Source organism: Mustela erminea, chromosome 14 (genome assembly GCF_009829155.1).
Source record: "Mustela erminea isolate mMusErm1 chromosome 14, mMusErm1.Pri, whole genome shotgun sequence".
NCBI classification, from domain to species: Eukaryota; Metazoa; Chordata; class Mammalia; order Carnivora; family Mustelidae; genus Mustela; species Mustela erminea.
The window spans coordinates 57938390-57964779 of NC_045627.1; the positions used below are offsets into that span (position 1 = coordinate 57938390).

The 26390-nt window shown below is 38.3% G+C and overlaps 1 protein-coding gene across 5 annotated transcripts in view; it reads right to left on the minus strand.

Moving 5' to 3' along the window:
• Nucleotides 1–26390, minus strand: part of IDE (insulin degrading enzyme) — a 113447-nt gene that overhangs the window by 58221 nt on the left and 28836 nt on the right. For 4 of the 5 annotated variants that reach the window (XM_032312280.1, XM_032312279.1, XM_032312281.1 and 1 more), the window contains exons 2-4: nt 23776–23960; nt 22569–22776; nt 17477–17646 (exon numbers count right to left, since the gene is read on the minus strand). In XM_032312280.1, coding sequence (XP_032168171.1) covers nt 17477–17646; nt 22569–22776; nt 23776–23960 — 563 coding nt within the window. Of the gene's footprint in view, nt 1–4760; nt 5048–17476; nt 17647–22568; nt 22777–23775; nt 23961–26390 lie in introns of those variants that run through there. The other variant, XM_032312283.1, reaches the window with a different exon arrangement.

Below are 26390 nucleotides of genomic sequence, written 5' to 3' on the forward strand. Positions count from 1 at the left end.
ACTAAATGGGTTGCTTTCATCTGCAGAGAACACATTCGTGGGGTGCCTGGGTGGCTCAGTCAGTTAAGCGTCTGTCTTCAGCTCAGGTCATCCAGGGTCCTGGGATTGGCTCCCTGATCAGCAGAGAGCCTGCTTCTCCCTCTCCTTGCCACTCTGCCTACTTGTGCTATCCCTTTGTCAAATAAATAAATAAAATCCTTAAAAAAAAAAAATTCTTTATATATTTTCTTTCCTTGGGCCATTATAATGGCTATGCTGAACTGGCATTGGAAGAGTCCCTTTCATTAACTTGGGTATCTACAGAGAACCACCAGATGGCGCTCTTATATCCAGTCTTTAGCGCTGTAAGGCTGCATAGTCCTGAGCCAAGGTGCCATGCCTCAATGTTTGAATCCACAGATCTAGAGGAGAGTGTGTGCAAGCAACAGTCTAACAATGTACTTATTAAACTTTTTCTAGTCACAAAGCAATCAAATGTACTCAATATTCACTAGCAGTAGCTTTTTAGTCAAGTTTTCAGGTTCTTAACCAGTCCTTTCAGTTTCTTACTTAAGAAATTACTTAAATTCAATTCCAGATTTGCTCTACTTGGGGTCCTGAGACATCCCCTCACTCTATCTGAGGGATTCAAGTGCTCTTAAAAGTATCCAGAAGAGGGGCGTCTGGGTGGCTCCGTCGGTTAAGCATCTGCCTTCAGCTCAGGTCATAATCCCAGGGTCCTGGGACCCAGTCCCACACTGGGCTCCCTGCTCTGTGGAGAGCCGGCTTCTCCCTCTCTCTATACCTCTGCCCCCTTCTTGTTCTCGCTCTCTCTCACAAATAAATAAATATGATCTTTAAAAAAAAAGTACCTAGAAGAAAAAGCACTTTTTGCTGGGTAATGATTTGAAGTTCTCTCATATTAAGGTAAAACTTGCGTACTGATGGTGTCTTCCTTTTCTACTAACCGAAGATTCTAAAAGCCTCAATTCCAGAGGGTACTAGTCATTACGGTTTCCTTAGTCATTTAGACTGTGAAGCTCAGATTTCTATAATATGTGAACTAAATGACACCGGGACACTCAAGTTTGGAGAAATTAAGTTTTATTTTAATAGACTATAAATGTCATAGTGTGAGATCAAAACCAGAATTTTACTCTAAATGTGATCTGATTTGCCTACTCACAGTCAGGTCAATATTCTTGGTTTAAAAAAAACAACCCTCAGATCAAAGCTTATGAAGACCAAGATCATGGCCTCCCTCCATCTAGAACATAAAAGTTCCATCAGGTTAGCCAGCTCTAGAACATCCTACTTTAACTTCAATGCACCTGAATATCCTACCATTCTAGTCCCTATTCTTTCATCTTTAGGCCCATTTTAAAAATAAGAGATGGGGGGCACCTGGGTGGCTCAGTGGGTTAAGCCTCTGCCTTCGGTTCAGGTCATGATCTCAGGGTCCTGGGATCGAGTCCCGCATCGGGCTCTCTGCTCAGCAGGGAGCCTGCTTCCCTTCCTCTCTCTCTGCCTGCCTCTCTGCCTACTAGTGATCTCTCTCTGTCAAATAAATAAATAAAATCTTTAAAAAAAAAAAAAATAAGAGATGGGGCACCTGGATGGGTCAGTCAACTGAGCATCTGACTCTTGGTTTCAGCTCTGGTCACAGTCTTGGGGTTGTGGCTCTGAGCTCAGTAGGGAATTTGCTTCTTTCCCTCTGCCTCTGCCCCTCCCCCTGTGCCCACATGTGCCTGCTCACATGCTCATACTCTCTTTCTAAAATAAATAAATCTCAATAAATAAATAAATAAATAAATAAAAACAGAGATAAAGTAGGAACATACGCCAAACACACTAGACCACAGATTATGGCAAAACACTGACGATGCTGTATTAAAATGAGCAAAAGAACTGCAACAGAATACGAGACTAGCAAAGAGAATGAATAATCCACTGTTTCTATGCAACAGTATGAACAAAGTTCACAACCTCAAGGTAGAGTGAGAGAAGTCAAACACAAAAGAATACACAGTTTTTCATTTCATTTATATAAAGCATAAAAACAGGCAAAACTAACCTGGGTTACTAGAAGTCAGACAGAGGTTACCCTTAGGGGATGGACAGTGACTACAAAAGGGCACAAAGAGGACTAGGGAGGTGCAGGTAATGCTCTGTTTCTTCACTTGTTCCATGGTGTGCTCAGTTTTTGAAAATTCAGTGATTCATATATAAATAACAGCAGAACATTCATTTACTTGATTCTTCAAATAGCAACAAAAGTAAGAATAACAAGAATAATTGATCAGAACCACACACAGGCTTATGCATACTTGCTATACTTTACAACACAAAGTTAAAAGGAACAAAGAGCCAAAGGAATCATTGTCAACAACAATGTAGCTCACCTGAGGTCCTATATCTAATGATATGGGACCTCTGGCCAAACTGCTGAAGAGAAGCTCAGTCACATTTGCTCTGAAAAATGGCTTTTAAGCCATAAATAGATAACTATTCCATCAATCTACATATTCTTTGCTGCCTAGATGTTTTCATCTTTCCTATTACACGATGACAGAAGGAAATTACAGTCCACTTGGGAACACAGCCCAGCATGGCAGCTCCATGTCCTCCGAGGTACCTGAATCAGAAAGAGGAAGGGGTTCTCCACTATAACTATCTCGGGATCAGGATAGTCAGCTCTCAATCCATTGACAGAGAAACATGGATACTAGGTATGATGAGCCAACCAAAAAAATTCTTTAAATAATAAATCCATACATACAAAGCATTTTTCTTGGCAAGTGGCAGAGGAAGAAGTCAAAGATTCAAAGAATAAGAAAGAACTGACCAGCATACCATCATGGCTACAGGACCATGTAGCAAGGAATACAGGTGACATTTAGGAGCTCAGAGCAGCCCCTGGTTGACAGCCAGCATGGAAATGGTGATCTCAGTCTTATGGCTAAAAGGAACTGAATTTTGTCTATGGTTAAGAATAACTTTGGAAGATGTTTCTCCCAGGTGGGCATTTTATGTAGTCAATATCTTGATTTCAGCCTTGTGATACCCTGAGCAGAGAATTCCATGCCATGCCATGCCAGACTTCAGACCTATAAAACTAGGAGCTAATAAATGGGTACTGTTTTATAATAATAATTTTTAAAAAAATTTTATTTATTTACTTGAGAGATAGAGTGAACAAAGAGGGAGAGGGAGAAGCAGACACCCCACTGAGCAGGGAGCACAACACAGGCTCGATCCCCGGACCCTGAGATCACTACCTGAGCCAAAGGCAGATGCTTAACAGACTGAGCCACCCAGGTATGCCTGTAATAATTTTAAAAATCAAAAAAAAACAAATGGGCCAAAGAATCAGGCTCGCTGTTAAGTTTATTAATCCTTTTATAACAAATCCTTTAAAAGAGTTTACTAAAAACAGGAAGGCTAGCTGATGGAATTTCTCAAGAAACAATGAGACAAGGAAATGAAAGGACAAGCAGGACATAAAGCACAGAACTCCGTAATTAGTCCTTAAATCAACTGGGTTCTGCTAGTGTTGGTGGCAAGACCCTTAGGCAGAGAACTGCAGAGAAACAGGCACCAGCTTTGGTGCTCATAGAGCTCTCATCTCATCCAGCCTCAGCCAGCTTCCGTTGCATGACCTTAAGCAAATTACTTTACTCCCCTTAGGTTCAGTCTCCATTCTGACATTGGTAGGTTTATACCAAATTAGGAAAGAAAAAAAAAATCCGTGTAAAAAAGCTTAAGAATAATATTTACATTCAATAAATAGCAAAAATATTAAAGTCTGATGACAGCAGCTATGATTTAGGGATGCACGGAAACAAGAACTCAGCCACCGCAAGGGAAAGTATGAACTGAATCAACTGCTATAAGCACCAGTTTGGCAGATGTACCAAATGTGAGGACGGGCATACCCTAAGACACGGTAATTCCCTACAGAACTCTGTGCAAAAGGACACATATCCGAGAATGCTTACAGCAGCACTATTCAATTAACAGGAAAACATAAACAGAGACACAATCAAATAGCAGCAATGAAAATTTAAAAACTCACCAGAGGTACGTTCACCAACTTACAAATATAATGGTGAATGAAAAATACAAGTGGCAGAGATTGTTCAGAATAAAATACCATTTTTGTAAAACTAAAGACTATATTAGTTTAGTTTACCTCTAAACATGATGTTTAGAGGTAAATACATGACTAGCGATTTTTTTTCTTTTTAAAAAACATGAGACCTGACAGTCACCAAACTTAAGATAGTGGTTATGTCCCAGAAGCAGGGAGGAAAAGGCAACTAGAGAAAAAAACATCAGATGTTCACACTGTATTTGTAATGCTCCGCATCTTTAAGTACTATGTAGAGAATGACCTGCCAAATGCTTCTGATCTTATCTCTTTTATGACATAACGAATCTGTAAAAATGTTAACATATTCAAGAGAATAACTGATGTATAACAAAATAAACACACAATAAACAGCAGCTACTGCTGTTATGCTGTCAACTGTAGGAAGGACTCCTGGTTTCTGAGAGTATCACAGAAACCAAGGCACTGAAGTAGAGAAGAAAGCTCAGGAAATGGTCTAGATGACTTTCCTCTATCTAAGAATCAATTCGTGGAGAACAATGTGAATATGGCTGGGATACCAAATACCAAGCAGTTCAATCTCTAGACACATACTGCCCTAACTTGGTGCTAACTCAGTGAGGTCATTCCTATCAAACTGAAATGCTGCTACCAAAATCCTGACTCCTACCTTTCTGGCTCTGTTACCATTCCAGGGAGCTCCAGCAGTGGACTGAGGACATCAGGGTTGCTGACTGGGACACTTCCACTCTGGGCTGAAGAGAGCACTGGCTTGGCAGATGGGAGACTCAGGGTTTCTTGTCCTGACTCCATCATGTATCAATTAAGCAACCTTGGAAAAGTCTCTCAATATCTCCAAGGGGTCATTTATTTGATCTGCAAAATAGGGGCAATATGGATACATGCCCAGTTGTTAAGAGCTGGGGCTCAATCCCTGACTCCTCTGTCTCCCAGCCGCGAGACCCAGGCAAGTCTCTAAACCTCACTAGGCCCAGTTTCCTTATAATAGTAAGAGAACCAAACTCACGGGATTGCAAGGATTGAATGAATAGCCTCTGTCAGACAAGAACTATTAAATATTAACCTGGATTGTCATGAAGATGATGAAAAGTGAAAATGGAGATGAAAAAGGTTTTGTAAACTATAAAACTCAGTAAATACGATCTTCTACTTTCACTGCTACAACTACTTTAAACACTATTAAAAAGAGAAAAACTTACAAACTCAGTACTAATAGATACAAATACTGAATTTATTTTTCTAGAAAATTCTGGGGCCAGGAATATATTCCTTACATTGTAGGAAAGACTGAGTTTGAAGTTTTAGAAATCTGTTTTAGAATCTAAAGCTGTCTTCAACCGTGTATGATAAGGTGTTCCAAGGAAAGATCAAGTTGACAGTAATAACCATGAAAATCTTAAATGTTCTCTGTTAACCCAAGATTCTAAAAGTTAGTATTATCTATAGCTAGTTACTTGAAATTATATTTGACCCTTGAACATGAGTTTGAACTTCGTAGATCCAGTCCTATGCAGACTTTTTTTCAATAAATACAGTACATGTATAAATGAATACAATTAAATAAATACTATAAATGTACTTTTTCTTATGATTTTAACATTCTCTTTTCTCTGTCTTACTTTAAGAATACAGTATACAACACATAGAATATATAAAATCCCTGTTAACTGATTGTTCATGTTATTGGTAAGGCTTCTGGTCCACATAGGCTTCTGGTCCACATAAGATTTTGGGAAGTCAAAAGTTACACAAGAGGGGCACCTGGCTGGCTCAGACAGAGGACTGTGCAACTCCCGCACTGTTCAAGGATTGAATGTATTATAAATCTTTTTTTCTAAAAAAGCTCTTTCTTCCTGCTATAACAATCTTCTAAAAATCCTGGAAGAGACTAGGTAGGGCCTTTTGAGACACATGTGAATTTTCCTATAAAATTAAAAAGGGCACTTCTGCCCCTGGGTTAGTACATACAAGTACAGGATGCAAATTATGAGACAGGACTAGAAGTGAAAACCTCACAAGTGCCCTAATAAAGCACCTGTACACTTGATTAATCCAGTTCTGGATTCCCGTAAATTTCTAGTTTTCCATAGATACATATCCTAGCAAGGAAAAAAACAAAACAGTAAAAACATCCTGGAAAAACTTAGGGAATATTAAATGACTAAGTGGGCTGAAACATATCAAATATTTGTAATGTCCAAACAAATGAGTCATCATCCAAGGATGCTAGGGAACCAACTCATTATTTTGAAAACTGTAAATGAAGGGAATGAATCAAGCATTTGTCGGAGTGCCTTTCCTATAATAACTACTATTCAAATAGGAGGAGAAATAACCGAATTAGAATTAGGGAGGCGAAGCACTGAGAATCAATGATTGCGACACTACAAATAGAGAGACAACTAGACTTTATATGCCCCTTGATGGAAGAACACACCACCACCTATAAACTCTTGTCCAAAAACACCCCAACCACCAATTTGTGGAAATTGTGACAGAGGTCAGAGGAATATATTAAACTACATCATTGGGATGCACGCAGGAAAATCTGGGCTATGAAAAGTTCTATACAGCAACCAACTTAATCCTTCATTAACTAAATTCTAGGGGGGTAAGAGGAGGGAGTTGAAGGATGAACCTATACCTACAGACCAAAAGATACTTAAAGACCTATCAATTACTAACATTTCAACATTATGTGGACCCTAATCCAAATAAACTTTTAAAAATTATAGATTTTTATGAGACAACTAGAAATTTGAAAACTAGATATTGGAGATTAGTGATAGTGTTGTTTTTGTCATTGTTAAAAGAGTCATTATCTTTTAGAGACATATATTGAAATATTTGTGAGTAAAAGGATATGATGTTTAGGATCTCTTCAAAATAATACAAGAGGGTAAATGGGAATGTGGATTAGCCAGGACTGGCCAGGGGCAGAGTGATACATACATAGGGTTTATTACAGTATCTGTCTACTATTGTAGGTTTTAAAAAGTCTTCATTTAAAAAGGAGATAGGGATGGAGAGATGGGAGAAATGGTAAAAAACTAACTGTTATCGGGGTCCCATTCTGGGTCATTATCATCATCCCAAGATCAGAAGTCAATTACCTTCGGGTTTATATTTCATACTTTTCAATTCTAATCTATTTTCTTGCTCTGTTCCTCTTCCTATGGAAAAGTGTCTTTTGTTATGACTAAATTACTCTGAGTCTTGTGCTCTACAAGATACTGGGTTCATTCCTCAGTCACAGTTTTTTCTTCTTATCACAGTTTTGGAGGCCAAGCTAACATTATGGTAGAGTACACAGGCTTTGAGTTAAGACTGACTTGGTATGGAAACTTGTAACCTACACAAACTTCTATTGTCACCCTACCCCCCCCCCCCCGCATGCCCTCTCTTAGTTCGGTTCAGCCTCTGTCAAAGGGCATGAGGAAATTTCAGTATTGGTGGTGAAGGTTAAGTAAAATCATATTAGGCAGAACGCCTACCCAGTGTGTGGCATTTAATACTCATACAATAAATATTAGTTCTTTTTCCTCTCGAATGGCTCTTCCTTCTGCTTAAGAAAATCCTACCTACCCTTCAGAAGAATTCAGTTTGCATTTCTTCTAAGGTCCTGGAAAATTTAATCCCAGGGAACCCTAAGCAGGTAGAATAGAACAGTGATTAAAAGCTGGGTTTTTAATCACTGGGTTCGTATCACAGCTCCAGCACTTAAAAGCTGAGTGACACCAAGCAATTTATTGACCTCTCAAGTGTTAGTTTACTCATCTATAAAGTGAAAATAATAAGCACGTTATCTACAAAGGATATTTTAAGAATTAAGTTAAATAATCCATTTAAAATACTTTGCACAGCGCTCAATAAAATTTAGTGCAGAGGAAGAGAAAAAAGTGATATTGATCCTGGAAAATCAAACCCGACATGATTCTCCAGTGAAATCCTGGATTTGTCGTAAGTTTCCAACTCAACTCTAAGTACCTTGAGTGCAAAGATATTGGCTACATTTCTTCGCATATTCTAATGTACTTTACATGTAAGGGGGTTAGAGAAGAATTACTTGTCAACTAAGGGAGACAGACATCATCTGGGCTAACTTATAACACTCTACTCAAATTCTTATAATCCTGTGGCACATACTACAAAGCGTACTCAAGTAAACAACAATTAAGTAAGAAAAATAGCACCTATCCCTAAAATACAGCGCTACCCCACCCTCTGTTTCCACGTGCCCTCCTACTTTGTCTTTCACTCCACCTGTACAACGAGGAGGGCCTGTTTTGTTTCCCTCATCCACTCCTTGATTCCTTCTTTTATTTCCTTTCCAGCTGACTAAATCCAGTTGTTCGCACAGTGTGTGTGGTGTTATGTTCAGAGAAAAAGATCACTGAAAAATAACGAGAACTAGGGGCTCATGGGTGGCTCAGTGGGTTAAGCCTCTGCCTTCAGCTCAGGTCATGGGATCGAGCCCCACATCGGGCTCTCTGCTTAGCGGGGAGCGTGCTTCTCCCTCTCTCTCTGCCTGCCTCTCTGCCTATTTGTAATCTCTGTCTGTCAAATAAATAAATAGACAAATCTTAAAAAAAAAAAAAAACACAGAACTAAGGTTTTCTCTTTCCTTTTCTAAACTACTTTAAAAAATCCAATTGCTCCTGCTTTTATTCCAGGAAGAGGCAAAATGAATGAATAAATCCATAAATGGCATCCAATTTATCAGGAACCATGGAACTCAAACTAAAGGCACAGGTAACGATAAATGAAGTAAAAAGCTCATGTGGACACCAAGAGAACAACATTCCTCAAAGAACACAATGCCTGAAAGTCAGTTCACCAAACCTACTCTGGAGTCGCTCCTGGCTGACCAACTTACCTTTCATGGCAAGGTCCTTTTCAAACTTTGGACCTCTCTCACAGCTATGATATAATTATTGTGAAGACTACTGTTATTTATTTAAAATTATTACAGTCCCCAGACATTTTGCTAGCCACTTCACATGTATAGCTTCATTTAATTCTCATGTCAACCCAATATGGGAGGAAACTGAGGCTTACAGAAGGTAAGAAACTTGCCCAGAGTCTCTGAGCTGCCCAGTGGTAGAGGAAATATTTACCTTGAGTACTGCCCAACTTTGGAAGCCAAACTTAAAATCACCTAGGAATATGCTAGTTGGAGGTGGGATTCTTGGCTGAAGTCTGAGGCTAGGAAAGTCACACAGGGATTCAATGAAGACATATGTGTGGAGACAGATTTAACACACAGTAGCTATGAAAACAACTTTCAAACAGATTAACTGACTTCAAACAGAAAAATACTTGCCAGATGTCATCTTGAGAATGTGAGAACTGAGCATGGGAACCCAAGACACAAGAAAAAGGACAACAGTTTAAGGGCTTGTCCCACTTGCTTAGACAAAGGTTTACAAGACCAAATGCTTAGCAGAGCAAGACAGGTAATCTGCAGATTTCTTTCAACACAGACAAGCTTAAGTTGTAAACATACAAACAGCCTTCACACACAAAAGTGGGCTTTCTCCCACTCATCTTGAGAAGTGCTACCCTCTCAGCCTTTCATTTTCCCCTTTTCGTTAGATAAATGGGTAAAAGAAATACTTCATTTCTCTTTTAATCTTAAAATTGTGAAATACTTATAAATACTTAAGCATCCAGAATTACACCATTTATACCTATGTACTTACAACCCAGTTTTATCACTCTTCATGTTTTGCTATATTTTGTCATAAAATTATTTCCTCCCAGAGATAAAGTCTTGCCTCGCCTCTCCTCCTGTCTCTCTCTCCCCACTCTCAGAGATACTAAAAAGAATTTGGTGTTTAATCATTCACATGCATATTTTATTCTATATTATATAAACATAAGGACATTAACAAGATGCAGTACTGTTCTGCCTGTTTTCAGATTTTATAGAAAGCTATCCCACAAAACACAATCTGCAAGTTGAATTTTGCTCAAAATATTTTGTTCTTTACTTGGCTTCGATACATGAGCTCTACTTGACTCGTTTTAACTTTTCTAGAATATTCCACTGCAGACAAAAATGTATTAATGTATTCAACTGTTGACAGTCATTTTAAGTCATTTCCTACTTTTTTACTAGTTCAAAAAAATGCTTCTTGACCATTCTTGTGTACATTCCCCTGTGCACAACAACTAAACTTGTTTCTCTCTAGGGTACATGTCAAGAAATGGGTTCCTTGGGTCAAAGGGCATGGGCACCACTTCATTAGATACTGCTAAACTGCTTTATGACGTGGATGAACCAATTTATTTCCCCAAAAACAGCATATGAGTTTCTGTTTTTCTACATCCTAACCAACACAATTCTCAGTTTTGCCTGACTTTTTATTGTTGCCAACCTGATAGATGTGAAATGGTACCACACTATTTATTTTTAATTTAATTTTTAAAGTAGACTCCATGCCCAGCATGGAGCCCAACTCAGGGCTTGAACTCTCAACCCCGAGGTCAAGACCTGAGCTGAAATCAACAGCCCAGAGGCCCCTCGTTATTTCATTTTTAATTTTTTTTATTTTATTTTTTCCTGATTGTAATGATTTGAACATCTTTTTTTTTTTTTTTTTTTTTTTTTATTCTTTTGACAGACAGAGATCACAAGTAGGCAGAGAGGCAGGCAGAGAGAGAAAGGAGGAAGAAGGCTCCCTGCCGAGCAGAGATCCCAATGCAAGGCTCAATCCCAGGATCCTGGGATCATGACCTGAGCCGAAGGCAGAGGCTTTAACCCACTGAGCCACCCAAGCATTCCTGATTTGAACATCTTTTTAAAGTCTACTCGACTACCCTCTTCTTTTAACTCCATATTCATATTCCATGGCTATTTCCCTAATGAGCCCTTTTACCTTTTACTTATTTACTTACAGAAGTTTTTCTGTTATGTGCTTTGCAAATATCTTCACTGGATATGTGGATTATCTTTTGCTTTTAGGTCTACTGAACAGAAATTTAAAATTTTACTGAAGTCAAATTTATCTTTAAACAAGTAATTTATCTTTATCTCTAGAAGATATGATTTGTGCTTTGTGTGTATAATAACACGTCAAAAAATTTTAATTCCAGCATTGTTAAGATAAAGGGTATTAGTTTCAGGTGTACAGTATGGTGGTTTGATAATTCTGTACACTAGTCAGTGTACTTCGTAAGTGTATACTTCATCTTCACCTATTTCACCTATCCCCACCCATCTCCCCCCTGATAACCATCAGCTTCAGTTTGTTCTCTATAGTTTAAGAGTCTGTTTTTTGATTTGTCTCTCTCTTTTTTTCTCCCCCTTTAAGAACACTTTTCTTAAGATGAAAAAAAAATCTGTATTTTTCTCTAGAAGTTGTAAAGTTTTCTTTCTATAATTAGGTCTAATTGACCTGCAATTTATCTTTGTGTATGGTATGAGACAAGCACCTAATTTTACTTATTTCTATACAGGTAATTTCCCTTTTCTTCATCTTTTTGTAATGTACCTCTGTCTTGGGTCAAATTTCCATATATGTATAGGTATATTTCTAGGGTCTATAATCTGTTATTTTTCTGTATTCTTGCATCAATTCCACTACGGTAACAACTAGAACTTTATAATAAGTGTTGGTATCTGGTAGAATTAGTATTTTCTTTGTTGTTCTTCAAAAGCATCTTTGCTATTCTTGGCCCTTTACTCTAATTTTTTTTTTTAAGATTTATTTATTTTAGAGAGAGTATGTGCACCCGCAAAAGGAGCAGAGAGAGAGGGAGAGAAAGAATCTCAGATTCCCCGCTAAATGGGGAACCTGACATTGGGCTCAATCTCACAACCTTGAGATGATGACCCAAGCTGAAACCAAAAGTTGGATGCTCAACCAAATCACCCAGGCACCCCTCTTTCTTACTAATTTTATAATCAGATTATCAGATTCTTCAAACAGATAAACAAAACAAGACAAAACTAGGGCTTTCAACTGGCACTGCATTGGATTAAGATAAATTTGTGGTGAACTCACATCCGTGTGATACTGAGTTTACCCTTTCATGAACATGGTTTGTTTTCCCATTTACTAAGGTATTCTTTCATAAGCACTATATATTTCTTGCACCTCTTGTTAGATTTATTTCTAAATACCTTATAGATATTTTTATAGTAAGTAAAACCACTTTTCCTGTAACATTCTTCTAACTGATTACTAATAATACAAGAAAGCAATTTTAGTGTTTCCTGTCTTTTGGCAACCTTGACGAATTATCTTACTTTTAACGGTTGATGTAAAGATTTTCTTGGGGGTGCCTGGGTGGCTCACTGGGTTAAGCTTCTGCCTTCATCTCAGGTCATGGTCTCAGGGTCCTGGGATCGAGCCTCGCATTGGGCTCTCTGCTCAGCAAGAGGCCTGCTTCCCCACTCTCTCTCTCTCTGCCTGCCTCTCTGCCTATTTGTGATCTCTCTCTCTCTCTGTCAAATAAATAAATAAAATCTTTTTTTTTAAAAATGAAGATTTTCTTGAATACTTTTATGCAAACAATCATGAAATAAGTTTTCTTTTGCTTCCTTTCTACCTCTTACATATCACAATGCCTTCCCTTATTTCAACAATAGTATAGTAGCTGAACAAAAAAACAAAAAAGTAAGCACACAGTATTCCTGTTTTGTTTTTGCCTTTCAATGGAAATCCTTCTGAAACTCTATCATTAATTATGTTTGACACAGGTTTTTATCAGCTCAAGAGTACTGTTGTTGTTTTGGAGAGAACACATGTATACACATGTACACACACACGTATGTGCGCAAGCTGGGGAGGGAGGGCAGAGAGAGAGGAAGAGGGAGAGAATCTTTTTTTTTTTTTTTAAAGACTTTATTTATTTGACAGAGAGAGGGATCACAAGTAGGCAGAGAGGCAGGCAGAGAGAGAGAGGAGGAAGCAGGCTCCCTGGTGAGCAGAGAGTCTGATGCGGGACTCGATCCCAGGACCCTGACATCATTACCTGAGTCAAAGGCAGCGGCTTAACCCACTGAGCCACCCAAGAGTGAGAATCTTAAGCAGACTCCATGCCCAGTGCAGAGCCCTAGGTGAGTCTTGATCTCATTATCCTGAGATCATGACCTGATTCAAAAATCAAGAGTCAGAATACTTTATCAACTGAGCCACTCATGCACCCTCTTGCTGTTCTTATCCATGAACAAATGCTGAGCTTTAACAAATGCTTTTTCTGAGTCTACCAAAATGCCTAATAACACTTGGTTTGAGACCTATTATGATGAAATAAAAATTTTTTAGAATTATTTATTTATTTATTTGACAGATATCACAAGTAGGCAGAGAAAGAGGGGGGAAGCACGCTCCCTGCTGAGCAGAGAGCCCGATGTGGGGCTTGATCTCAGGACCCGGAGATCATGACCTGAGCCGAAGGAAGAGCTTAACCCACTGAGCCACTCAGGTGCCCCATGATGAAATAAATTTAATGTACTGGCAGACCAGAATTTTTTTTTTAAAGAAAGAATATAACAGAAGGGGGCGCCTGGGTGGCTCAGTGGGTTGAAGCCTCTGCCTTCCGCTCAGGTCATGATCTCAGGGTCCTGGGATCGAGCCCCGCATCGGGCTCTCTGCTCAGCGGGGAGCCTGCTTCCTCCTCTCTCTCTGCCTGCTTCTCTGCCTACCTGTGATCTCCGTCTGTCAAATAAATAAATAAAATCTTTAAAAAAAAAAAAAAAAGAATATAACAGAGGGATCAAGATATTAGATAGATACTATTTGGTAAAACTTTCATTTGGCTGCTTACACAATCGCACATCTATATGCTCTGAATTATTAAGTAAAACATGCTTCTACAGTGGGCTGTATACAAAAAAGTTTGAAAGCAACTGATCTATATTATTTTGAAGCATGAAAAACCACTATGAAGGACAAACATCTTACTGTAAGGTTTTCTTAAAAATAAATGACACAATGCTTGGCTTTTGTTCATTGAAAAATACTCAGCTTTTCCTGTTATCTTTATCTAAATAATAACGTTTTAGGGGCACATGGGTGGCTCACTTGTTATGCGTCTGCCCTCAGCTCAGGTCGTTATCCCAGAATCCTGGGATCAAGCCCTGCATGAGGCTCCCTGCTCAGCGGGAAGCCTGCTTCTTCCTCCCTCACTCTCCCTGCTTGTGTTCCCTCTTGCTCTCTGTCAAATAAATAAAATCCTTAAAAGAGTTTTAAATATATTTTAATATTTTAAATATTATTATTATTATTAACGTAATAAGTCCTAATCCCTTGATGGAGAAAATGACCCACATTCACAGAAATATCTGAAGTCAATAAAAGGAAAAGAAGTAAACTAAGTATGAATTTCTGAAAAGGATTCTTTTTCAAGGATCACTTCTGTAAAATGTTATATGTGTAATTTCTAGAGTAAGAGTATACAGCTTCCATCATGTTTTCAAACATATCTGTGACCTTAAAAATGGACAGAACCTCTACTCCAAAAAGTTCAATGTTAGGTTATACTTCTTTTAAAAACAATTTTTTGAAAATATTATTTTAGAAAGAGAGAGCACGCATACTAGCCCGCATGCCTGCATGAGTATGGGGAGAGGCAGAGGCAGAATATCTCCAATAATCTCCTTGCTGAACACGGAGCCCAGTGCACGGCTCGATCCACGACCCTGAGATCAGGACCCAAGCCCAAACAGAGTCGGACACTTAATTGACTGAACCACCCAGGCATCCCTAGTTTATACTTCTAAAATAAGAAGGTAACTGGACATTTGCATTACATCTATCACATTTTCTGTATTTCTGTGCTGAGTCTGGCTCAGTCATCTCTTAACTGTTCCTCTTACCTCATACTTTACTAACTGCCTAGCCTTGTCAGGGGTTTATTAAAAACAAGCATGCCCTCAGAATCCATCCATACATAAATGACCATTCAATGTTTCTCTTCACCCATCACTCCTAAAACCTTCCTCCAGAACATTTTAAGACTGTTCCTTGCTTGTGACCAGAAGTAATATCACCGGCCTTATTCACCGGATTTATTTCTGGAAGATTTAGGGCTGCTTCCTGATTATGCTGATTATGATTTGTCACCTGTGAGGCTATTTAAAAGAAAGCAACTCTCAAAGATGAGCTCCAACATGTTCTACACAAAAGCAGCATTATTGGTGTAAGTAACCTACCAGAGAGATGACTTGAAGTACAACAGTTTGGATGGAATGATTTTGAAATGTGTTGTTTTTGTTATTGTTTTTACAACTCATATCCCCTTCTTGATATACCACACATGCTCACATTCTCTACCAAAGCCACCTTTCTTTTTCTTTTTTTTTTTCCTTATAGGGGGAGAAACACAGGAAGAGGAGCAGAGAGAATCTTAAGTAGGCTCTACACCTAGCACAGAGCCCGACACGGGGCTCAATCTCTCACAACCCTGAGATCATAACCTGAGCCAAAATCAAGAGTCGGACACTAAACTGACTAAGCCACTTAGGTGTACCCAAAAGCCACTTTTCTAACAACTCAGAGCTACAGAGACATTTTAGGGACCACAGTATTCATCTTAGCCATGATGTTGACACTGACTGCCAAGTACTAGAGATAAAAATCTAAAGAATATAATATCACTGCTTCTAATCACAATGTTTAAAAACTCTTATAATTCTCTTTTCTCTCTCTGCCCCTCCCCTGCTTGTTCTCTAGTTCTCTCTCTCTCTAAAATAATAAATCTTTTTTGGGGCACCTCGGTGGCTCAGTCATTAAGCACCTGTCTTCAGCTCAGGTCATGATCCCAGAGTCCTGGGATCAACCCACATATCAGGATCCCTGCTCAACGGGAAGCCTGCTTTTCCCTCTCCCAGTCCCCCTGCTTGTGTTTCCTCTCTCACTGTGTCTCTCCCTGTCAAATAAATATAATCTTAAAAAAAAAAAAGTAATAAATCTTTTTTGAAAAATAAATTAACTAAACAAATAAAAACTCCTAATTCAGGGCACCTGGTGGGCTCAGTCAGGAGAGCATGTGACTCTTAATCTTGGGGTCATGAGTTTGAACACACTGAGTGTAGCAATTACCAAAAAAAAAAAATAAATAAACTTAAAAAAAAACTCCTTCTAATTCTGCAAAGCTATGCTAATTCCCTGGCTGCTGTTGGGATATACTGGAATGGTATCCAAACTGAAAGAAAGCTGTCTTTATAGTCTTAAAAAATGTTCCCAAATTAAGTTATATAAGATGCATAAATTTGTAAGTGCACTGAACAATCTATTATTTTTATGCCATTTTATAATCCCCAAAGCAGTATTTTAATCATAGCAACCTGTTAACGATTACATCTGGTGAGTGGGATTGGCAGAAGTAGATGAGGAAAAGAGAGTTTTTGTTTTTCCTTTTTTTAAAAAATACTTTTGCACTGTTTAAATATTTAAATTAAACACACTTTTTAATGAAAAATTGAATAAAGAAAAACAGTACAATTATGAAATCAAGAATCTCCACATTTCTTGTATTCTATTCCCTATCATCCCCACCTCTAATCTCTTTCCAGGAGATTGCAGTACCCTGACAGCAAGGGCCTGGTGTGTCTTCCAGAGTGTTCGAGCTCCCACAGCCATCCCTAGGAGGGATGCTAGGCCTGTGTAGGGAGTAGAGGTGGAGGCAATGGGAGGAAGACAATTCAACAAGCCTTGAAGTGAGCATTTAAAAAAGCACTCCTATTTGGAAGGTAGACTTCAGAATACATTCTTCGAAATGCTACTTAACATCTATTCACACCTCTAACTGCTGTGCTCCTTAAACATTCAGACCCCTCCCTGTTTGAATGACAGCCAGAGTACATCTCCTAGAGGGCAAAGTAATTGTTTACATCATTATCACCATCACTTTGAGTATATCATCCCAAGTTTTATGTATGAAGTCTACTGCCCATCTGACATCTGACATCTTTTTGAACTACCAGCTAAAATGCTAGTCACCTGTTAGAGTGACTTCATTTTTACTGTTGCTAAACTCTGAATACATTCTGTATCTTCTTATCCAACAAACTTGCTTCATATTTGATCACTGTTCTTAATAACCCATCACCTTCTCCATGCATCTCTTACAACTAAGCTTCAGCCTCATTTCAGGTCACAAGCCACAAATATGAGTGCCAACACAGGGACCAGACAGATAACAAAGCGTAGGGGTATGGTAAGTAATAACAGGGAGTAGCAACAATATAACAACATCTTCTCAGGACTGCCAGTTTATAAAAAACAAGGTACTGGGAATGGGGAGTTCTAAAATCCTCTAACCTGAACTGTAAAATGCAATACTGTGAAAAGAGGCCATGGGTTTAAATGAGGTCAGAGAGAACTAATGCATGAAAGCCGCTGTTTGACAAACCTGTCCCAAATTTGCTGAAGGGGTGTTTGGGATTTCCCGTAGCTTTTTCCAACTGGAAGAGTCTCCAGGCATCGTTCATCACATTCTTCTCATGTTCTGAGTCAACCGCATTCACCTCTCTGTCTTTGCAACTCTCATCAAATAAAGGGCACAAGAAAAATTGTGCAAACCTAAGGGTGTGAAACACAATTAACAATTTGAAAGCTGTTATTTTAAAAGAGTGGCCTTTAAAAAATAAGTTTGAAACTTAACAGATAAGAAATATTAATTCTATAGAACCAAAAAACTGCCATTGCTACTAAGAAAAAAAAATGCGAAATAAGTTCCAAGTAACAGAAGAAAAATACGGGACATGTGTAAATTCAGAGGAACCAATCTACCCCAGATATTAGTGAAAATATACTCCATAGACACACTTCAGATGCCAATCCCAAGTTCACCTTGTACCTGGGCTTCTAACTAACTGCCTACAGGTCAGAGGTTCTCATCACCTCCTCTGGTTCAATTAATTTGCTACCGCAGCTCACAGGACTCAGAGAAACCTTTTAGTTACTAGATTACCAGTTTATGATAAAAGGATATAATTCAGGAATAGCGAGATGGAAACTATGCACAGGGCAAAGTACACAGAAAAAGGCATGGAGGCCACTCTCCCCAAGCTCCAGGTTTTCACCAACTAGGAAGTTCTGCAAACCCTGCCCTCTTGGTTTTTTATGGAGGCTTGATTACATAAGCACACTGATTAAATCACAGGCCATTGGTGACTGAACTCCAGTCCCTCCTCCCCGTCCTGGAAGGTCTAGAGATAGGAGTGAAAGTTCCAACCTTCCAATCATAGGGCACTGGAAACCAGCCCCCCATCCGGTTACCTAAGGGCTTCCCAAAGTTGCCTTAATAACATACCAAAAGACACCTTTAACACTCTCAATCACTTAGGAAATCCTAAGGGTTTTAGGAGGTTTTGGCCAGGAATAGGGAGAAAGACCAAATACATCTTTCTTATTATAAATCAACAACAGCAAAAAGTCAGGCAGACTTTGAAGACAGTAGCAATCCATTTAAAATATGCAATTTGACAAGTCATGAAAATCCTTGTTATGTATGGCTAATTCTCCAAAAAAAGGAAAATGCAGGTGACAGTTCTTGGGCAAATCAATCTTAAATTTACAGTTTTAGGTGCAAATAGTATGTACTAAGACTCAGACATTTCAGGACAAACTAAGTGACCTACTTTTTAAAATTTCTTTTTAAGTAGTCTCCACACTGGGCATGGAGTCCAACATGGGGCTCAAACTCACGACCGTGAGATCAAGACCCGAGCCGAGATCAAGAGTCAAACACTTAACCAACTGAGCCACCCAGGCACTTCAAGTGACCCACTTTTTTAAAGGCTCTATTTGAATATCTTTTCTTCTTATGGAGAAAAACAAACCACCTTTAACTAGTGGGGAAAGAATAACGGAATGAAAATCCTACAACACAGTAGTTTGACCAAGACACAATTATGGGCTTTTATAAAATATTAAGAGAATTTTAAAATTTTAATAACCAGTGATTCAACAAATCAGATGGCATTTAACTCCAACATAAGTAACCAAATGCTTCTCTTGAGGCTATCCTTTAGGAGCAGTACCAAAGTTTAAACTAAAATAACAAGTGGGAGACCTGGGTGGCTCAGCTCAGGTCATGATCCCAGGGTCCTGATCGGCAGGGAGTCTGCTTCTCCCTCCACACCCACACCCCCTACTCATTCTCTCTATCAAATAAATAAAATCTTTTTTAAAAAATAAAGTAACTTTAGTTACAAGTTAATTCTCCTGCGTCAGGTTGCAGTTTAAAGCATGATTTCACAAAGTAAATCTTAAGAAACTTTAGACCTCATCTTATAAAAACAAGATCCAGAAATCAGATGAAGTCACAAAGCAGAGGCTGTCTGAATAGGGCCTAACAGACTCCCGGATCTACAGATATCTCAGCAACTGCACTTCACAGTTTAATTGTCAAATAGACTGCTATCACTACTTGATACTTATTTTATGCACACAGTAAATATGATACTGTGCTAAGTACTTTACACATACCAATCCAAAGGAAAACTCCATCTATCTGGAATCCATAATCAAAGATACATGGAAACAGGTATTTCTGGACACGTAACCTCTTTTACTTGTCTCGATATATTTAAGCTATTAAAAAGTGCCTAAAAGCACATACCATCGCTGGGTAGGTTCATGAAAAGGGTCATAATAAAGACCCAACATAATGGGGCTCCTGGGTGGCTCAGTGGGTTAAGGCCTCTGCCTTCGGCTCAGGTCATGGTCTCAAGGTCCTAGGATACAGCCCCATACCAGGCTCTCTGCTCAGCTCTCAGGAAAGCCTGCTTCTCCCTCTCTCTCTCTGTCTGCCTCTCTGCCTACTGATCTCTATCTGTAAATAAGTAAATAAAATTTTTTCTAAAAAAGACACAACATAATCAATATTTTTAAAAGATCCTCTCATAAGGTGCCTAGGTGGCACAGCCCACTGAGTGTCAGACTCTTGGTTTCGGCTCAGGTCATGATTTCAGGGTCTTGAGATGGAGCCCTGTGACTGTCCCTGCGCTGAGTGCAGAGTCTGCTTAAGATTCTCTCTTCCGGGTGCCTGGGTGGCTCAGTGGGTTAAGCCGTTGCCTTCGGCTCAGGTCATGATCTCAGGGTCCTGGGATCGAGTCCCGCGTCGGGCTCTCTGCTCGCTAGGGAGCCTGCTTCACTCTCTCTCTCTGCCTGCCTCTCTGCCTACTTGTGATCTCTGTCTGTCAAATAAATAAATAAAATCTTTAAAAAAAAAAAAAAAAGATTCTCTCTTCCTTTCCCTCTGCCCCTACCCTCCCCACACACACATGTTCTCTCTCTAAAATAAAGCCTAAAAAAAAAAAAAAAAGCTCTGATACAAGTGTTTTTGCTTTTTTTTTTTTAATCCTCTGAGTCAAGTAACAGATATCCTCCATCATACAGAGATTATATGAACATCTGCTGTAGCATTCATAAAGCAGAAAATTAAATTCAGTATATTATCCCAGGGAACTCATTAATGGAAATCTTCTGGGAATACATACAAAAAATGATTACACCTCAAAGCTGCTGCCTAAAGACTGAAACATAATCTAGAATGAGTAAGAAACAGGCTACTATGACCCAGACACATATTCCAAACCCATGTCTCTTCCCTGTTTATGTTCTTTCCACTAAGGAATAAATTCAAACTACTAAGTTTTTAAAAAATATGATGACTTATTAATATAAGGAAGCATATAAAGCTAGTACTAAAACTGCTAAGTCAAAATTCATTATAGACCCATCAAAAAGTTGCGGAATTACACTTCCTTAGCAATATAGAAAACTATAAAAAGTTACCAAGAAAAAATTACACTTTGGATAACGAATCAAATCACTAGTATGACAAAAAATTAGAAATTGTTAGCTGTGTAGAAAACTGACCAAGAAATTAAACTGGCCTAGGGGTGCCTGGGTGGCTCAGTGGGTTAAAGCCTCTGCCCTCAGCTCAGGTCATAATCTCAGGTCCTGGGATCGAGTCCTGCATCGGGCTCTCTGCTCGGCAGGAGGCCTGCTTCCTCCTCTCTCTGCCTGCCTCTCTGCCTACTTGTGATCTCTGTCAAATAAATAAAATCTTTAAAAAAAAAAAAAAGAAAGAAAGAAAGAAAGAAGGAAAAAAGAAATTAAACTGGCCTAATGGAGCTTGGTCCAGAAAATACCTTTACAAAATGTCCCCAGGGTTGAAACAGCTAGTCGAAACATTCTGTGTCACACAATAAGATATCACCTCACACCAGCCAGAATGATTATTATCAAAAAGACAAGAAACAACAAGTGTTGGCAAGAATGTGGAGAAAAAGGAACCCCTATGTTGGTGGGAATGTAAATTGCCACTGCCACTGTGGACAATAACATTCAAAAATTTAAAAATAGAACAATCATATGATCCAGCAATTCCACTTCTGGGTGTATATCCAAAGGGGAAAAAACACTAATTTGAAAAGATATAAGCATCCTGATGTTCACTGCAGCATTATTTACAATAGCCAAGATATGGAAACAACCTAAGTATCCATGGACGGACAAATGGATAAAGAAAATGTAGTGTATATACACAATGGAATACTACTCAGCTGTTAAAAAAAAAAAAAAGAAAGCAATCTTAATCATTTGCAACAACACAGATAGACCTAGAGGTATTATGCTAAGTGAAATAGGTCAGACAGAGAAAGACAAATACGATCTCACGTTGTGTAGAATGTGAAAAACAAAACTCATAAATACAGAGAACAGATTGGCAGTTGTCAGAAGAAAGGGGATTTAGGAAGTGAGTAAAAGGAGTCGAGAGATACAAACTTCCAGTTGTAAAATTCATGGGGATATAACGTGCAGCATGGTAACTATAGTCAATAATACAGCATTGCAAACTTGAATGTTGCAGAAGGGTAAATCCTAAAAGTTCTCATCATAAGAAATAAAATGTTTTGTAACTTTGTATGATGACAGATGGTAACTAGACCTAAAATGGTGATCATTTTGTAATGTACACAAATATTGAATCATTATGTTGTATACCTGAAACTGCTACAATGAAAACTAAACTCCAATTAAAAAAAAAAAAATTCCATAAGCACTAAGTATCCCTGAGACTAGAGTAACTAAAGGAGAACAGAATGTTTAAGTTCTAGCGTTCTGGAATAGGAGCACGTTTGAAAAGAAATCCATGACACTATTACAGTTTCTTCTTCATGACATGCTTCATATGGAATACCAGTAAGAACAGGAAGAGCTAGTGAGAATTCTGTATGTCAGTAAAATATTATGTAGGGCTGAAGACTGGTTTAAAGTCATGCCATTATTTTTCCTCTACCACAAGGTAAATACGTAATATCACCCATTATTTTTCTTCTTTTTTATAAAACATAGGGGAAAATACTAGTTAAAATACTTTTTGTTAAGCTATAAAGCTGTGGAGACATCTTTGTAAAAACAGTAACTGTTACTACTATTAATGTATAAAGTACACAAAACTGGATAATTCATAGGGTATTTGGCATTACCTGTCCAGGGCACCCTCTAGGTGTTCGTGGGAAACATCAAAATAGTAATTGGTATGTTCTCCACTAGTAAAGGCATTTGAACTTCCTGCATGCTCACTGAGAAACTGGCTGTATTCATTTTCTTTAGGGTATTTCTTTGTTCCCAAAAATAGCATATGTTCACAAAAATGACTTAAGCCAGCAATATTTGGAGGATCTGACAATGAACCTGAAAGAGAAGAAAAAAACACATCTTTTTTTATGTTGAAAGTTATAAAATACAGATGGATTGCAAATGATCTGGAACTTCTGTTAACATGACAACTCCAACCATAGAGCCAGAGAAAGTTAGGCACAGTCTGCTCTAAAATGGTATTGTGTAGATTCTAGCCTCAGCTTCTGATAGTAATTAGCCAGTAACTTGAGACAGATTACTCAGCCTCTCTGGACATTAGGTTCCTCACACATCACACTGGAGGGAAAGAAAGAGTTGAACTGACTCTTTTATAAGAGCTAGAACTTTCTAGTTCTGGCATTTTATTGCAGGAGATAATACAGTGTAGTGGTAAGATCATAAGTTGAGGGTTACCAGCTCTGCTGACTGCGATATTGTGAGCACAATACTTTATCTGGCCTCAGTTGCTTTTTCTATACATACCTAATCTAGAGAGCTGTGCAAACACAAATCAAATGAGAGCTTCAAAGTGCACTATATCATACTTGGCAATAATTATTTGTTCACTACATGATGGTTATTACCTTGTTTCCTCAATTTTAAAATGCTATTGAGTTAAATAAAAGCTTTTCAGAGAGGAAAAAAAGAAACACACCTATGTACAGATAGGTGAGAAACAACATGATGAAAGCTACATTAAATTAAAAGGAAATGAGCACACAAGAATAAAGAAAACATGGTATTCCCTAGTGTACCAAAAGTATACAAAAGTGAAAGCATTACCATTGCTACTGTAAAGGATGGGACTTGATTTCCTTACCGCTAGGTCACCTTAACTGAGAACCTGACAAAATGTCTTGGTAAACAAATGTAAGATTATTTGATTTTGACAAATAATTTTGCCAATAGCTGTATAGGGCTACTGCAGGAAGTAAGGTACATCAAACCGTTAACTAGGAGGTCTTCATTTGCACACATAAGGAGAGTTCTAATAAATGTCAACATTAGATGAAGAAAATAGAACCAAGCTTAATTCACAATTTTAAACTGTACCTATGTGCACATCAAGTGCTGCTGATGACTTATCCGTGGTCGGATCACTGATGAGAAGTACTTTGATACCATTGGCCAGCTCTAGCCCACGGTATTCTCGCTTGTCTTCGGGAGATTTGATAATGTGATTTCCTAGTCTCTTGATAGCTGGATTATTCATCTTGCTGTAAGTTTTCTCTTGGAAACTGAAAAGAAAAAAAAGTTTTAATTGCTGCATTGTGGCTTAATTTTTTCTAACGAATAAAGAATAGTATCAAGTAAACCCACATAATATATCATCAGATAAAAAAATAACTGGAGGAATTTTTTTATAGCTCATCAACAGAGTATTCCTCTCTTCCCTCTTACCCCTCATTCTTTTGTTAGAGAAATGCTAACAACATTGTTTTTGTGGAGCCCTATTTAATCTAGGAGAGCACCTGGGATGAGGATTTGAGACAGGATAGCTGGTCAACTGTGCTGACCTAGAATGGATTCTTAATTACCAATAACTGCTTTCCACATATTTCAGAAATATTTACTAAAGTAAGATGAGAGATTGTGTAAAGATTATTATTGGACCAACCAAAACATTGCTCAACCTGATGATATTCAAAGACAGGACAGAGCTAGAACTCACAGGTCTGATACACACATGCTCATAACATAGGGGACAACCCCTCACGAGAAAAAAAAACCTGTTAAGTCCTGATACAAATAAGAGACCTGGGTTACACTATGAAAGCAAAAAAAAAGGAAAGAAAGAAAGAAAGGTAAGAAAGGGAGGAAGGAAGGAAAGAAGGAAGGTCATACAAACAAAAAATGGGAAGGATCTCAAGTAATTTTTACAATTTGGTGAAGTAGTCCTCTCCTGTCCTCTCTAGGAAAGCTGAATTACTAAGATGGGAAGAGGCTGTTAACACAGAATTCTGAAGGAGTATTGTCTGGTATTAGCGCAGGAAAGGGATGTTCCAGAGTCTGGGATTATGCATGTTTTTTGAAACAAAGAGTAGATGCTTTTTTGGTCTATGTTGGGAATCATCTAAGAGACAAAAATGAGCCTGTTATTATCAACAGACTAATAATCAGGTAAAGCCCCAAACATCTGACACTAGAGAGGAAAAATGACCCTATGCTAGCATATTTTCTTCTTACCTGAAAGACAAAAGAAGTAGATCTGTCTGCTCCCTAAAGACTGACAGACGTTCAGATTTAAAGATAAATCAGAAGGGGCATAAATAGGCATTACTATTATCTTCAATAAAACCTTTATTTTTTGCATTAAAATACCTGGAAATTGGGGAGGGAAAAAATCTGGCTTGCTTTTATCATAATACCTTCCTCTCTGAAATTGTCTAACTATTCTTCTGAGTAACAACTGAAAAAACAAAGAGGACTGCTCCTATTAAGATTGTCATCTAGGCACCTGGGTGGCTCATCACTTAAGTGTCTGCCTTTGGCTCAGGTCATGATCTCAGGGTCCAGGGATAGGGCTCCCTTCTCTGCGGGGAGTCTGTTTCTCCCTCTGCTCCTCTCCCTGCTCGTGATCTCTCTCTCTCTGTGTGTCTCACTCTCTCTCTCTCTCTCAGATAAATAAAATATTAAAAAAAAAAAAAAAAAAAAAAAGACTGTCATCTAGATCTCCTTTTGGGAAGACTCTTCAGAATTTTAAAATAGTATAAGTCATACCAAAAATATAATACTGCTTTTTTTTTAAATCACATAGTACTTTATATAGATAGTGCTAATAGTCATGCCCTATTTATAGTAAAACTATTTCTTGAAAAATAAAGCATAAAATATAGTGCTAACATTTTTGGAATATAAGATCACCACTGGAAAATACAAAAGCAATTTGGAAGTTATAAGGTATTATTAACAACTCCTTTCTATTTCATTAGTCATAAGCCACTGAAGTTCAATGCTCAAGACAGATGAAAATATCTGAATGCAAAGTCTTAGAAAAGGTGTTTTGCAGTTAAAAAAAAAAAAAAGGACAATCTGTTTCCACTACAACAAATGCCTTCAGTATGTAGCTGATTTCAAGGACTTTAATCTGGGTTAAGATTAAATAAACCATGAGGCAGCCTCCATTAAGACCCCCAAGAAGAAGGGCAGCATTAAAAGAAAATAGGGAAGCTCAGTGTGTACCACAGAGAAGAGTCCATGCTCCTTCCTATAAGACTCTACTGGGTGGGCAGGGGGGATTCTTGTAATGGGTTTCACCAAGCAGGAGCAAAATCCAAGGACTATTTTTGATTTCAATATGCCATTGCCTTCACCTAACTCCCTCTACTGTGCTTGCCCCAGTTAGTCTGGCCTAGGAGAACCAAGGGCTACAAATGACTAAAATGTAATGACAATGATAATGAAGCTCTAAAAAGTCTGTCCAACCCCCAGCTGTGGTGGGGAAATAAAATACAGCTTACTTTCCTAGGACAAATGGTCTTATTCTGTGGGAGGTGAAAAATTCATCAGAAGATAACCACCCTCCACTACAGGCTACATTCTCCTTATCCAGATTTCCATTTTTTCAAAGGAAAAAAAAAGTATGTGTCATCACAGTTCATCAAAGGCATGTACAGAACTCACCGAGATAGTGAAGGCCTGCCTGATTGATACCCTTGGTGTGGCTA